Raw genomic sequence first — 15,651 nt, 5'->3', positions numbered from 1 at the left:
CACAGCAGATCATCTGCCTCCACCTCACCCTGTTTCCAGGACACTCCACCTGTGAAAAGCTTGCAGACAGTGGATCCAGGAGAGCAACAGTGAATGAACTGCTGTAATCCAGTTGCCTCGTGGGTCCCCAGTTCCTGTGAGGAAAAGGAAATACAAAAGGGGAATAAATAAATAAAATAATGATATGATGGTGGAGCAGAAAGGGACTCAGCTGAAACATGCAGGACGAGGGCTAAATGAAGAGTTACAGAACTGAGCCTTCCACATGTCACAGCTGCACACTCTCACCCCAGATAAATCCCACCACGTAGTCTTAGTAAAGTTGACTGGTATGTGTCTCCAAAAATAACTGTAATAGACACCAGCAGCAGGAAGTATTCATCCTCGTGTCCATGCCGTGGCCTGTTCACCCTCATGGCTTGTATCTCTGGACCTCAGTGGGGTTGCTGTGTCTGCTATGTAGTCTGAGCTCAGGTAAGAGAGGAGTTTAAAGAAGAGCCAGTCTGAAATCTGAAAGTGTCATTTTTAGAGGACAATAAAGAGTTCAGAGTGTCGGTGGGGCGCGTCGTCCTTTTAGCTTGCACCACTGATATCTGAGACTTACAGAGTGCAGTCTGTATCAGTACAGAATGCATGTACAGCAGTATGAAACAGAGACCAGAGAGTGAAAAATAACATTTGAGCCATGAAATCAGAGAAGGGATCTTTGTAGTTTTTCTTCCTTATGTGGGAAGCAAATGATTTAAATCCACAATTTTAAGTATATATTTACATATAAGCGAAGAGCAGAGCTGAGCAGGGAGTCTGATACTGTGGATACCAACTATCTCACACAATAAAATGGGCTGCATGGTCACTGAAAGTCGCCTATGTGCATGTTGTTGTGCCCAAATATTCAACCCTTTTGTCCACTATGCAGAAAACAGACACTCCATGGGGTCTTTATGACTGGATGAAACATAGTTAAAAAAAAAACAAAAACAGGTTAATGGTCTGCGGCACGGCTGCAGCAGAAACGAAAAACTGACAACACAGTCATTGCAAACAAACTCAGTCATTGTGAATAAAATGAAGTATGAGCATTCTGAGCCGTGTCGGGTCCTTCAGGGTTACACACCCCTTTCTTCATCACAGCCTTCTGCAGCTCTGATGGTTCTTCTCTTCGTGGTACCCTCCATGGAGGATAATGTTCCCTGTGGCTATTCATTTTATAGCCAAGCATTTCAAGGATAACTTTTGATACATTAGTTAGTTAGCTGGTTTGTTTTAGTGATGGTCGCAGTAGTAATACTACATTCACATTTTCTACTAGACTTTGCACACAGTGAGCTAAAGCACAGAGCTGTGGTGAAGCTGTGCACAGGTAACCTGTAACTCACCTGTCCTGTCATCTTGCAGGCAGCAGCCAGTCTGTGAGGACCGGCTTCATCGGAGATGAGGTCCTCCTGCCCTGTGTCTACTCTGAACAGCTGTCTGAGCCGGTCACCGCCTTCTGGAGGGACAAGGATGACAAAATTGTGTTGGATATCATCAACGGCAAAGAGGATAAAATGGATCCAAAGTTCAGAGGTCGCGTGTTCAGCTTCCCAAACCATTACAAGACTGGAAACCTCTCCATCCTCATAAAGGGCCTGAGGGCGGACGACGCCGGCCCGTATGACTGCGACATCCCCAAAGTGGACTATCAGGCCAAGATGACTCTGAAAGTCACAGGTCAGTTCAGCAGCATGAGCACCTTATTAGGAACACCTCAGTGTTTGTGCAGCAGCAGCTCAGGGGTCTTTGAAAAGTGCAGAAAAGGACCACGCTGCAGTCATCAGTGAGTTGGAGTGAGTGTTCAAATCAGGTGTTCTTGGTTCACATTAATTTTTATTTGCAGCACATTTAAGCAATAAAAGTCAGATGTTACAGTCCACACTCAGCCCTTCAAGTCATGCAGGATCAGTAAACACCAAATCCTACTGAAGCTAGCTGGGTTGATCACACTAACAAAGATGAAAACTGCACTGAAACCTGTGAACTTCGACCATCTTTCTTACCATTTTAACTCCTTTTATTTAACATGACTTTTTAATTCAGTGGAAATTTGCATCTGAAAGCAAGAGCAGCACCACAAGAAAAAGAACAATATTCTGTGAGCTGTGCTTTTTTCCTTAAATGAATTTTAAGCCTTAATCCAGCTCATATCTTTATTTGGATTCATAACAAATTGTTCCAAACTGTCTCATAAAATTATTCTGAGTCTTCTTTTTAGCCATATGTGGACAAGCAAACACTGGGTCCTTTTTGATAGGTGTCTTGATGCAAAGATGGAATACTGACAAAATCAGTGGCTTGAATATTCCTTAGTGGAATAATTAGCTACACTCGTGGCATCAGAAGCAGACAGAACTTCGTGTGGGTGTTTTGTATGATTTTTCTCCAGTTTGATTCAATTCCTTCAGTTTAAAGATGTTTTCTTCCTTGTTTTTTCCTGTTTCCTGTCTGCCCACATTTTTTATTTCAGTATTTCAGTGCCAGGTATATTTCAAGAAGCAGCAGTAGTGTTAAAAACAGAGTGGATCAAACAGGAAACAGCCCATCTACAGCTCAAACACTGACTATAATGAACAGTTATTCTACTGTGGAGATAAGAGAATACGCTCCAAATGATCTTCACCAGTTCGGTGTTTCAGTGTTTCTTTACATGTTCAGCTCTGATTAAACTGGAACTTTTTTGTGTTGCAGAAAAACCTGGTGTTATTAAAATAACAACTCCACATCCTGGCCTTGCTACGATTAGTGGTGCAGCTGTAACATGCTCCAACCACCACCTCCTGGTTCTCCTCTCTGCTCTGTTTGTGCTCTTCTGTTCTTTACAGTAAACACAGGTTCAAACTTAAGTCGGGTTTAGCTCAATTACACCTTAAAGTATTGTCTTGTTTAAATTGCCTTTATTAATAAATAATTGATATCTCTGATCTGCTGTGTTTTATATTTCCTGCAACTGTTGTTTCTGATTCAAATAAGTACAAAATATCCTGAACACTCACAGTTTGAGCACTTTATAAACAACCATTAAGCGGCACTTTAGTAGCTATGTTAATATATTAATAGAGTGACCTTCGTACAACAGTGAAGTAGGATTTAGTAGAATTGTTCTTCAATTCAATTCTTTATACTTTCTTACTTTGAGTACATTTCAGAGTTACTTGTCTACTTGTGTAAAAAAAAGTTTCTTCAGTATTTTAACTTTTACTGGAGTATTTTATATCACAGGCATTTGCACTTCTACTTAAGTAAAGAAAGTTTGTAATTTTGCCATCTCCTGTTTTTAGTTTTAGTTCACTAGAATAATTCTGCTCGTCATTTGTCTGATGCTGAGCAACGGATTGTTCGCAAAATGTTTCATTTCCATAAGTTTTCTTTGTTACTTTGTTTAGTTGATATATGATTGAGGTAAACACAAAACCAACAGCACAAAGCAAAGATGAAAAACAACACAAAGAGACTTTAATGCGATTGCCACGATGATTTTACTGTATCAACACAAACGGGTTGAAATGGACGCTGCAGCCAGACCGCTCATAGGTTTGTTACCTGTTGAAGTTCGGGGTCTGGCTGCTGGACTGGGGTCAGCGTTCATTAAGCTTTATCAACACTCTGGGTTCTTAGCTAGCTTAGCGTTAGCATGTGTTAGCATGGCTGCAAAGCTCCAAAGCTGTGTTAGCATCAGAAAGCAGTCGTTTCTGTTCTGAACAGAGTTTGCACTTTACCATCGTGTTCTCGTCCTTTTATAAAAAATAAAATTTATGTCCATCTCTACGCTGCAGACTGTTACACTATTTTCCTCCTCCAGCACACAAACTGAAATCAGTAAAAGTAAAAGAGAAACCAAGAAACAGGATTTATTGACAGGCAGACTAACAAATCCAAGGAATTGAACTGATACCTGATACATACATCTGGATGCATTGTGGGAAATGTAGGAAAAAGTAGCCTGTGTAGGTTTTTTTTTTCTTTTCCTCCGTCTGTGGTTGTTTTTTAGAATTTACCTTTGTTGTGTCGCTAAGTGTGATATTGCAGGTTCATCTATCATTCTTAATAAAAACCCGACTAAAACTAAATAAGACTAAACATTTCTGTGCAGTTTTCTTTTGTTCTGCCACAAGGAGGACCCACTGCATACATGCTAATGATGGAGATGTTTAATTATTACATAAAAATGTAGTATAGCGGTAATTTTATGTATTTATACATCTTTTTTATTCAATAAAAAAGATCACCTGATCATTGTACCCTTAGTTCTGGTCCCAGTAAATCAGGACGGGTGGCCAGCGCGGAGTAACTTTCAAAATGTCCACAGGAGATTGCTGTAGACCACAGGCACTCATAGGCATTGGTTGCTGCTGACAACAGGAAATAAAGCCGGTCTGCGCTATGGGCTGAATCATTTTTAACTGTGGATTTTAACACAATGCAATATATTCAGTTTTAGAGTTTATATTCAATATAAATTGTAGCTAGGGTGACATTGTTAATGCTGGCTTATTTTAATAAATAAATTGTCATATACAAAACTAGGGTGGCAAGAGATTATTTTAGGTTGGCACATGCCACCCCAAGCCACCCATGTAGATCCAGCCCTGAGTGTTAACGGGTTACGGGGTGAAAAAGTTAGCACTTCTTCAGATTGAATAAGAATCCAGAAGCTGCTGAGAAAGATTGCATTTTTTAAATAGCAATGGGCACTTGGCTAGCATTTTTTACAACTGAAGTTCTGTCATCTCCAAGCATTGGTTTTAAGACGCAGCCGTGGTTATGGGCGGAGACCAGACAGATAAACAAAATAAATAAGTAAAGTAAGGCAGGACAGCCCTGCTGGGTATCACAGCTCATCTCGGGGAGGATCCATTTTTCTCTCAGTTGTGACACCAGCAGCAAGAAGTATGGTCATCCTCAGAAGTGTCTGTCGGTGCTCGCCTCTCTGCAGCTCGGTGATGCTGCTGTGTCTGCTGTGCAGTCTGAGCTCAGGTGAGACTATATTTTAAAACCTGTTTACTGTGATTCATCGGGAGAAACAACGACCTCAGAGTCCTTCCAGCTCACAGACTCTGACAGCTGTGAGGTGAGATTAGTACACACTCTCTGATATAAGTGCTGTGATTCATGGGGGGAGAATGTTGAGCAAAGATCACCAGGTGTGAGGGTGGTGGGCTTTATTCTATTCTATTTGTTGTACCTAATTTAGAGGACAGAATACTTCAATTTGTCTGCAGGTTTTTTTGTTTTTTTTTATCTCAGTTTTAGTTCCTACCACTGGTATCTGAGGCATGCCTGTTGAAACCAGCCGAGTAAACCTCCACATGCTACTGTAGCGCTCTCAGCTGTAATTAGAGGTCTGGATCTGTGGGTGAAGATCAGCCCTGTAATCTCTGCTGTAATTATGGTTTTCAACTTGTTTTTCTTTGGGTTTAGATGGGGATTTTTTTCTCTTCAGTTGCCACACAGGGTTTTCTAATTTTAGTTTACTGTTTTCTTTACTTCAGTGATGATAATGTTGTTGATGCTTTGACTCATGTCATTGCATCAGGCCAGGTTCTTCCGAGCAAACAGGGGAAACATGCACAAACAACATCTGTGTGGAACTATAGGTCCATTACTGTGCATTAGAAAGCAGCCTTAATGATTCAGTAGTTTCCACTGATCACATTATAGTTATTTTCTGAATGTAAACACCTTGTCTGATTGTGATTTCTCTTTAATATATACATAAAAAACAAAAACATGTACAGCACCAGGACTTCAACTCAGGGTATTGTCGGGAGCGATTTGCAGTGTGACACAGCAGGAATGAGAATCAGAACCTCCACATGGAGGAGTTTAAGTATTTCTGGGTTTTGTAAATGAGTGAGGGGGAGCTGGAGATCAACAGACGGATTGGCGCAGGTTCAGTGATGCGGACACTGTACCGGTCCATCGTGGTGAAGAGCTTAGCATAAAAGCGAAGCACTCAATTTACTCAATTCAACCTATGTCCTTACCCTGAACTATTTTAATGAGCTTTGGTTATTGGCTGAAAGAACGAAATTCTGGACACAAGCGGCAAAAATCAGCTTACTCTTTGAAGGGTAGCTGGCCTTTCTTTTAAACATGGAGTGGATGAACTATCTCCACACTGAATGGAGCAAGTTGAGGTGGTTTGGGCATCTGATAGGAGGCCCCGGGGCAGACCCAAGACACACTGGAGAAATTATCTCTCCAGCATGCCCTGACAAGCTGCAAGAGGTGGCTGGGGAGAGGGAGGTCTGGGGTTCTCTGCTTAGGGTTTTGTGCCCACGGTCCAGCCCAGGATAAGCAGAAAAAGATATATGGATGAACGCACATCTACAGCAGTAAGAAACAGAGATCGGAGAGTGAAAAATTTTATTTCTCTAAATTCAGAAAAAGGAACTAGTTTTTGTTTCCTTTGTGAGCAGCAGAGCATTTAGATCCAGTTTTGTGAGTATGTACTTGCATGTAAGTGAAAAGCAGAGCTGATCAAGGCATCTGTTGATACTGTGATGCACAGAATAAAGAGGCTGCAAGGTGGCCAAGAATCGCTGATGTATATGTTTGTGTGCCTGAGTGCATTATATCTGTTTTGTCCAGCAGAAAAGGACATTACATTTGATTTCATCCATTGGTCCGTGGGGTCCTTACGGCTCTATGAAATGTTCATCTTTGTCTTTCTTCCACAGCAGGTCTTTTTGTCCTGTCTCCTTCCTCTCATCCCCAACCAGTCACAGCTGACGGCTGTCTCTCCCTGTGCCTGGTTCTGTTGAAAGTTTCTTCCTGTTAAAAGGGAGTTTTTCCTTCCCACTGTTGCCAAAGTAGTTGCTCATAGGGAGTTGTCTGATTGTTGGGCTTTTCTCTGTATCATTCAAGTGTCTTAGCTTTACAATATTAAGCACCTTAAGGTAACTGTTGTATTGATTTAGTGCAATATAAAAAAAAACATTGAATTGAATGTGTCACAATTAGCACTGGCCAACTGTGGGTGTGTGGGGAAGTAGGACCCAAAATGCAGAACTCTTCAATGCAAGCAGTGCGTTTATTTACAGTGTCGTAACTAATACACAATGATAAATCCCCAGTGTGTTCCCGACTCCCGCTCCCTGTCTTCTCCTCTGTCAGTGCGCCCCAGGGTGGCTGTGGCTACAATGTAGCTTGCCATCACCAGTGTGTGAATGTGTACGTGAATGGGTGTGTAAAGCGCTTTGGGGTCCTTAGGGACTAGTAAAGCGCTATATAAATACAGGCCATTTACCATTCTCCCTACACCCATGCTCCGTGTCCCCATTCCCTATGTACACTGCGTCAGCTGCTTCCTCGTTTCCACAAATCATCCTGGGAAACACACACACAAAGGCGGCTATGAGTACCTTCACACAACAGCAGACTGGCACTTACTTCGCACATTTGCTGAGAAACTGACAGGAAGTCACTCGACGATCCAGCGTCGAGGAGCTCTCAGCCACACTGCCTTGTAGCTCCCTCGATGATGGTTGATCAGCTGCAGGTGTGTGTGATCATTTCCTCAGGTGTGGCCAGCCACCTGGTAGGGCACACCCACCAGGCCTGAAGACTCCTGTAGACCAGTGCTCAGTACACACAGACACGCACACACAGACACAAACCAGGAAGACGAGGGACAGCAGCACCAAAAATACACATGTCCATAACTGCTCAGGGACCCTGGGTCGCTCAGATCCAGGACAATGACAGAATGTTAAATGGATTAGGAATGGGCTGTCACTCAACTTCATATGTCAAGGCAGACAATTGAATACTTTGGGGAATGTAGTGTACCTCATCTATACTGTTTACAAATAATTCAGTTTATAATAAAAATATAATGAAAGAATCTGTATAGATTTCAGTTACAATGAAGTCAAGTCTGAAAATCAAGGCGTAGGAGGAACTTTGAAGGACTTCGATTCAAGTTTGAAAAATGTGTTCGTAGTCTGCAGTCTTTGAGGCCGTTTAAAGTCCAACAACAAAGATTTAGAGCTGAGCAGGGATAGCAGTAAAGAACTGCTTCTGTTTGAGTGAATGACTTTTGCAATGAGGTGTTGATGTTTTTAGGTCACTCACTCACAGCCATTCAGATTCATCACAGCACTGAGTATTCATTAGGCAGTGCAGCAGCAATGGAAAAGCCAGCATCCAGGATTGGAGCTCAAGTCTTTTCATCATTATGTGGAGGATTTTAATGATAGTAAAAAGTGACAGGCCTCTCTATGTTTGGAGAAATTCACGAGTTTTTGCTGAGTTTTTTACTTTGTCCTCCAGCAGAAGAGCATCCAGTAAGTGTTGATTCTGCTGTGTTACTGAGGTCACCAAATGTGCTAAACCAAAGAGCTGTGGTGGAGCTGTGCACAGGTAACCTGTTACTCACCTGTCCTGTTGTCCTGCAGGCAGCAGCCAGTCTGTGAGGACTGGCTTCATCGGGGATGAGGTCCTCCTGCCTTGCATCTGCTCTAACCAGCTGTCCGAGCCGGTCACTGCCTTCTGGAGGGACAAGGATGACAAAGTTGTATTGGACATCATCAACAGCAGACAGGATAAAATAGATGCAAAGTTCACAGGTCGAGTGTTCAGCTTCCCAGACTATTACAAGAACGGAAACCTTTCCATCCTCATAAAGGATCTGAGGATGGACGATGCCGGCCCATACGAGTGCGACATCCCCAAAGTGGACTATCAGGCCAAGATGACTCTGAATGTCACAGGTCAGTTCAGCAGCACGAGCACCTTATTAGGAAGGTGGAATACAGACAAACATCAATAGATTAAATGTGCTACACCGGAACGACTGCTTACACCTGTGGCATCAGATGACAGAACAGCAGACAGCAGACAGAACTTCTTGTGGGTGTTTTGTATAATTGGTCCTTGTGTTTAAAGATGATCTATTGCTTGTTTCTGATCAACTCACAAATTATATTCCTGTATTTCAGTGTCAGGTTTATTTCTAGAAGCAGCAGTAATGTTAAAAACCAATTGGATCAAACAGGAAACAGATCATCGAGAGCTTACTGACTCACTAGAATGCATGGTTAATTTACTGTACCACTAAGAGGATGTGCTTCTTGTAGCTGGTTTCAGTCTAAATGAGGATCACAAGTTCAGGTTTTCTTCCTTGAAAGAAAAAATAATAATTTATGTTTTTTTGGTTTGTTTTTTTCATACTGTCAACTCTTATTAAAATTATGTTTTGTATTTTGTGTTGCAGAGAAACCCACATCACATGGTGCAACAGTAACCTCCTTCAGCCACCACCTGGTTCTCCTCTCTGCTCCTCTGTTTGTGCTTTTCTGCTCTTTAAAGTTAATGCCAGGGCTGGACTGGTAATCTGGCATTTCCCAGTGGGCCAACGGGCCGGCTTGAAGTGCTGCTATGCACCCACAATACAAGGATGGACAACAGCCCATTTGTTCATTTTCAGTCACATCTTTTAATGTAATGTCCCTTCCCTAACTTTGCTGTGCGCTCACTCAGCTAGAAAAATGTAGTGTGGAAGAAGTGACTAAAAGTGGAGATGAGAAGCTGAGAGAAAACAATAAAAAAAAAAAACTAAAAATAGATGCAGCAAATGTGTCAAAGTAACAAACACGTTAGCTGTCGGTGCGTGAACAGCAGTACCAGCAACCAGAGGTGGGACGTAATTACTTTGTTACTGTACTTAGGTAGAGTTTTTAGGTATCTGTACTTTACAGGAATATTTATTTTTCTAACTTCTGACTTTTACTTCCTACATTTTTAAACAAATATTTGTATTTTCTACTCCTCACATTTTTAAAACAGACTCCTTACTTTTCTTTCAACAGTATCATCAATAGCTGTATACTCGGGGGTTAAAGTGGGCCGGAAACAGTGCAGGTGTCCCAAAGTTGTACTCAGCATCTAGCTAATGCTACAGAATAGGAATAATCATAAAGGGAGTAACGTTTCTCCACGATTCAAAATTTCTACAGTGTTTCTATCAGATTAACAAACATCAGCAAACACACAAATTGTTTGATTTCAATTTGTCTCACAGTGTGTCGTTAGCTAAAGGTCCAGCTGCTGTATTTCACAGGGCGAAAAAAGAATGCGCTAACTTCACTCAGAGATGGAAAAAGATAAGATAAGATAAGATAAGAAAGAGGACAGGAGAGAAAGAAGAGAGGTTAGATTTAAAGGTAAAGACTGTACATTTAAATGTCTGATGTAATAATTTGTAATCACATATTGGATTTGGTGTGTTTTAATAAATTATGTTTTTTTTTTATTGTGAAACATCCTGAAAACCAAACTAAATAGACTAACTTTGTGTTATTCAAATGTTGCACAAAAATACTGGGCAGTTTAGTGCAGTATAAACGATTGAGCATGCATCAAGACACTAAGGAGCACTGTTTGGTAGTTAGAACAAATAATATTTGGCTTTTCTGTACTGTTAAAGTGGAACATGTAGTAAGAAACTTTTCTCAAGGTGTCCCTCAGAGAACATAACTGGATCCTCTTTTGTTTGAATTTATCTTTTGTGACCAGGATGATTTTAACTATTAGAAATTACATTGTGAAGGTGGAGATGGAGTTATCTTTCTTTGAAAAACAACAAAAAAAGATGCTTGTCAACCAATCAGTTAATCTGTTAATCTGGGCTGGAAGCAGGTGTAGTTAACAACTTTGTTAATCCTGAGATCAGGGACACTGAGGTTTTCTGTTCCAGAATGAGAATTTACTTAACTCTGAGTCAGTTACCATGGCAATAGACTCTGTGAACCTCACCTGCTCACTGCCAGGTCTTCTGCAACAAATTCTGAGTTTTTCTCTGATTCCTCGCCTCCTGCTGGACCTGAAGCAGCTGACTGATGCTCTGATACACTTCCTCTTACACTCGTCTCTCCTTAACAATGTGATGCGGATGTCTTCCATGTTGACGCTACAATATGCAGAAGTCGGACTGCAAAAATTATGTCTGCACAATGCATTCCAGCCCTGCTGTTTTATAGTGTTGTGGAAGTTTTCATTTAATAAAGTTTGCAGACAAACGGTGAGTAGTAGCTATTATCCTTTAATAAAAAAAAAAAAAACATAACCAAGCTTGGCGAGAGCAGCCATCGCAGAACAAACGACCAGCAGTCTCTCCTGAACCGGAAAAGCCCTGGGTTTAAATACTTTCTACAGATATAAAAGACAATACACAGCTGTTATTACACCTTTGGTCTCTTGGTTTTTTTATAATTAGGTAAACATTTGTTATCACAAGCTTGATGCTGCTTCTTAAGTCTGGGTTCTGGCATTTGCTATAAATGCACTAATAATGAAAAAGACTAAAACCAAACATCAAAAGATTCGATTTGACTGAAATCACAGCAGCAGCTCTGAAATAGTTGAAGCCCGCTTGCGTTAATGTTTACACATTTTAAGTGGAACACAAAAACAAGGAGATTGTACAGAGGGGAGGGACTGAGGTCACTGTGTCTATGACTGTAGACAGTCAGCCAGCAGCAAATGATGCTTTTGTCACTGTGAAGAGACTGGATGCACACAGCGTACACTTGGCGTGCTAAAAGGCTTTATTTTGATCACAAGCACTCTTTTAGTTTCAGCACAGTCTTCCAGCCTGGAGCCAGCTCTCTGCGTGGTTTCCTCCACCACATTCGAAGCTCAGGGCTGTGGCTCTGTGTGGATGGACTGATGTGCTGGAGACTATAGTGCAAGTAGCAGAGCACAGGGCAGAAGCAGAGCTTGTTCAAGACTGATGGACACTCTTTGGATAAGTTAGTGGTGCAGCAGTGACATATTGTTGGGGATACGTGTTCCTTAAACTTGGAGTTCAACAGCAGCTTGATGGCTTTGGGTGTAACTTGTGATGCCCAAATGAAGAAATGCACCAGTATTGAACCACTTCATTCATTCAAAGCTCAGTTTCAGCGACATCTAGTGGTGAAATAGGAGACAGCAGAAGAATGTGTCTGTAACAAAGTGCTGGCTGTAACTTGGGCTTATGCAAATGATATAAATACAGTTTTGCAAAGATGGATCTATAAACTTGTGTAAAGCAGTGGTTGGAAGAAGGCGTGCCTGTGGAAACAGTTTTTAGTTTCTTTTCTCCTGCTTTCAAAAACACGTTCACACGCATCTCACACGTTACGTAACACTATCAAATGGTTTGGACCATTTGATAGTGTTGATCCAATCATGTGACGCCCTTGGTCACATGCATTTTTCTGCACTGAAGACGATTTAAAAAAGTGGTTCATGGACGATGGACCTTTAATTACGAAGCTTGTATTGGAGCGGCGGTGTCATACGGCCACTAGGTGTTGCTCAAAGCTTCAGTCTCTGATCAAATATGATTTAACCCTCTATGATGGCCATTTCTGTCTAGTTCACATGCTTTTATTTTTTTTTACTTTTTGCTCCAACTTCAGCTGCTTAAATATATCAATACTATAATTGTATATGTAGAAATATAATAATTATATGCATCCAGTTGTACCACTTGGCTCCATCACAGCCACTTCTGGTTGAAACTTATTAAAATGCCTTTTTTAAAATGCTCTTTCGTTGTGATTTACTGTAATAAATGACACAATTGAGGCTTTTGTTGTAAACTCAACACTTGAAATTTATTATTCTTTGTGTTTCCTACCAGGTTATAAGAGTTGCCCATTTTTGCCCAGTCAAGCAACTTTGTGTGATATTAGTATCCGACGGGGCATATGATGCCTTACTAAGCTCCAATGGGACAAATGAATGGCAGAGTTTTGAATTAGTTGTAATCTCAAGATGTCAGAATATAATTTGTGTTCGTTCATGGCAAAAAAAGTGAAACTGCCACACAAATCCTTGGGTGTGCTGCAGGGTGTGGTCTGCGGCTCTGCTGCACAGGAAATGCAGTGAGTTCAGTGGGCAGCACCAGGAAGGCTGACAAAATAGCTAGGATTGATCACTTTGTAGCTAGCTGCAGTCGGAGGGGAGCATGGAAAACACAGTGACTGCAAAGTTGCAGAATCACCAGAGCCTGTTCTCTATTTGTATGCGCTGTCTGTGAGTTCCTCGGGTCTTTTCAAACATATCCAATTTAATGTCTGCAGCTAAAACGCTGCCTCACCTGTGGTCTGCTGAGAGTTTAAAGTGGCCTGTATCTGTGCCCTGTTCAGCCAAACTGCAGTATTCAGAGACTGGGGAGAGGCCTGTAGTTCACCTGCTCTCACTGAGATATATTTGCAGTCGTGTGTTGACACATTATATCTTTGCTTTACAGCCCCGCTGTCCTCTTCACCATCTTCATCATCAGCTTTGACAAAGGTGAGTCTTCCTCTGTGTTCCTTTTCGTTCTCAATCACTGGAAGGGTTTAAATCCCCCGCAGACGTCTGCAGTGATCAGTGTGTTTGATGTTTTCAGAACAGAGAGATCAGACTGGGATCTGTGAGGGGCTTTGCTAAACATTATCTCATGTGTAGCTCACACTGAGCCATGCTTTTATATATCGTCCTATTCCTGTTACACACATTGTGTATCTGTCAGTGAGCATTCTGGATGTCTGCACTCCGGCTGGACATGACGTCCTGCTGCCCTGCATCTGCTCCGAGCTGCAGCGTTTATCTCAGAGGTTTGAGGTTCTTTGGGAGGACAGAGAAGGCAGAATCCTGTTGGACATCACTGATGGCAACACAGATGTTTGCTTTCAACATCAGACTTTTAGAGGGCAGGTTCAGAGCTTTCCTCATCTGTACATAGAGGGAAACGTCTCTGTCCTCCTGAAGAGCATCCAGATATCAGACAGCAATTTCTATAAGTGCATCATCCCACAGATGGACTTCAAGGTCATCGAGGTCACTGTGTCAGGTTGGTCGCACTCAGACTCCTCCCACAGCTCAGTGTGCTCGTATCACTGTGGTCAAACAAAACATCCAGGCAGGCATAATAAATGATGTCAAACAACCGTCAGAGATCTTATAGTTGGAGAATATCCAATTTCAGTGAAGCGATGTAAGCAACATTTTCCCATCTATGGCATGTGGTTTAGTTAATGTGCTCAAACAATACAGTTAAATTAGAACTCCTACCGATCACACTCCCCACAAACAGCATATAATCTTATAGCACTCAAAACTCTTCTGGTTCTTACAGTCAATAAAGAAGCATCTTCCCAGTGTGAAAAACTGCTTGGATTAATAATTCAGAAGTTTCTTTTCATTCTGAATCCTATGCCACATTATATCATTAGAAGATGTATAGGATGCAAGAAAAAGAAGTGATATCAAAGCTACTGCCTCATGTGGTTTATCTTATTGCAGATAAATGTGTCTCCAAACCTGAGACGAATTTTTCTGGACCTTCATCTGGAGACATCAAGTCAATGCCGGGCCACCTGCATCTCACTACAAACCTCACATTTCTGATCTTTCTCATTAACTCTTAATGAAGCACGGTTTCCAACACAGACTGGTCAGTACTGTCATTCACTACTGCTGCTAGTGCAAAAAAAATCGTTAATCATTTTTTTGAGACTGCCAGTGTGTACGTAGGAGGGCAGGGTTTCATTTCACCTCTGAAATTTGCATATGAAGTAGGAGTTAAACACACCTGGAGTTCTGTGGTAGAGCCCAGCATTGGCATCTGGCATCCTACAGGACCCAACCCAAATCTTGTGGGAGCTAGTGGCCAGAAATAAACAGTGGGTTACAAGGGCCATGGTATTACAATGTGATGTTCAAGAAGTTTAAATGTATTTCTTTGAAATGTCTTTCGGGGTTTTCTGGGGGTTCTTTAAGCTGCTCTTGTTCATAATAATGTGATATTTGCACATCTGATTCATTTTTGATACATTCTGGTGTATTTTCATTTCAAAGCTGAGAGGTTTTTGTTGAGTTTGTTTTCATTTATTCTGCTCTTGTTTACTGTAACAACACATTCAAGCAATATGAACTTATCTCATCATACAGTATACAGTCACGTGACCGACTTGCTACCCTGGTGAGCAAAACATCAGACTCCCAGTAGTGGACAGTCAGTCGTACTGCTGGACAAAAGTTTTGTTTTTGTTCACCTGCCTCAGGCCAAGACAAATTGGATCATCTATCCATGGAGCAAAAATGAAGATATGAAGAGAAACTATCAATTCTGGGGTAACATCTCTACAAGAGCCCCAGTTTGATGATGTCTGCGTGTATCTTTTAGAGAATCGCTCACCTTACACAGCTGCCAGGTTGAAAGTTTTCATGTTATTTATTCTGCCTTCAATCAGTGCAGTGACTGTGAACAGAAACCCAATATCTCTGAAAGCATGCACACACACAAAATATTTATCACACAAAATGAACATATTCAATTATTAAAACACAAAAAGATAAAGGGAAATTGGAGAAAAAAGAAGGTATAAGCAGGGGTGTTTCCAGGATTTCATAAATCGGGAAACATACAGCCGTGGGGTGGAGCACAAACCCACAGTCACCCCAAAAGTCATCGACATTGCATTTGTAATCTGGATACTTTAATGTCATATGATCATGGCTGACAAATTCTGCTTTTGAGTGAGCATCTATTTTTGTGCAAAGCTAACTGAACCTTGTGCTATGTTAACATAATGATACAATAATATCAGTAGATGGGAATACAAACTTTAGTAT

The 15,651-nt window shown here is 41.3% G+C and overlaps 2 protein-coding genes across 2 annotated transcripts; both read left to right on the top strand.

The window, feature by feature from the left end:
• Window positions 1–377: 377 nt before the first annotated feature.
• LOC309701227 (uncharacterized protein) lies at window positions 378–2,898 on the top strand. Its single transcript, XM_082525327.1, has 3 exons — window positions 378–474; window positions 1,399–1,713; window positions 2,728–2,898. The coding sequence occupies exons 1-3, from the start codon at window positions 393–395 to the stop codon at window positions 2,862–2,864; spliced, it is 534 nt and encodes a 177-aa protein (XP_082381453.1). The 5' UTR covers window positions 378–392; the 3' UTR covers window positions 2,865–2,898.
• Window positions 2,899–4,900: 2,002 nt separating this feature from the next.
• LOC309700818 (T-cell surface glycoprotein CD4-like) lies at window positions 4,901–11,027 on the top strand. The gene is made up of 3 exons (XM_082524653.1): window positions 4,901–5,013; window positions 8,439–8,753; window positions 9,257–11,027. The coding sequence occupies exons 1-3, from the start codon at window positions 4,929–4,931 to the stop codon at window positions 9,373–9,375; spliced, it is 519 nt and encodes a 172-aa protein (XP_082380779.1). The 5' UTR covers window positions 4,901–4,928; the 3' UTR covers window positions 9,376–11,027.
• The last annotated feature ends 4,624 nt before the right edge of the window (window positions 11,028–15,651 follow it).

Source organism: Aulonocara stuartgranti, assembly GCF_965226115.1.
Source record: "Aulonocara stuartgranti genome assembly, chromosome: 23".
Classification (NCBI taxonomy): domain Eukaryota; kingdom Metazoa; phylum Chordata; class Actinopteri; order Cichliformes; family Cichlidae; genus Aulonocara; species Aulonocara stuartgranti.
The sequence above is the reverse complement of the archived record's forward strand: the minus strand, read 5'-3'. Positions and strand labels throughout refer to the sequence as shown.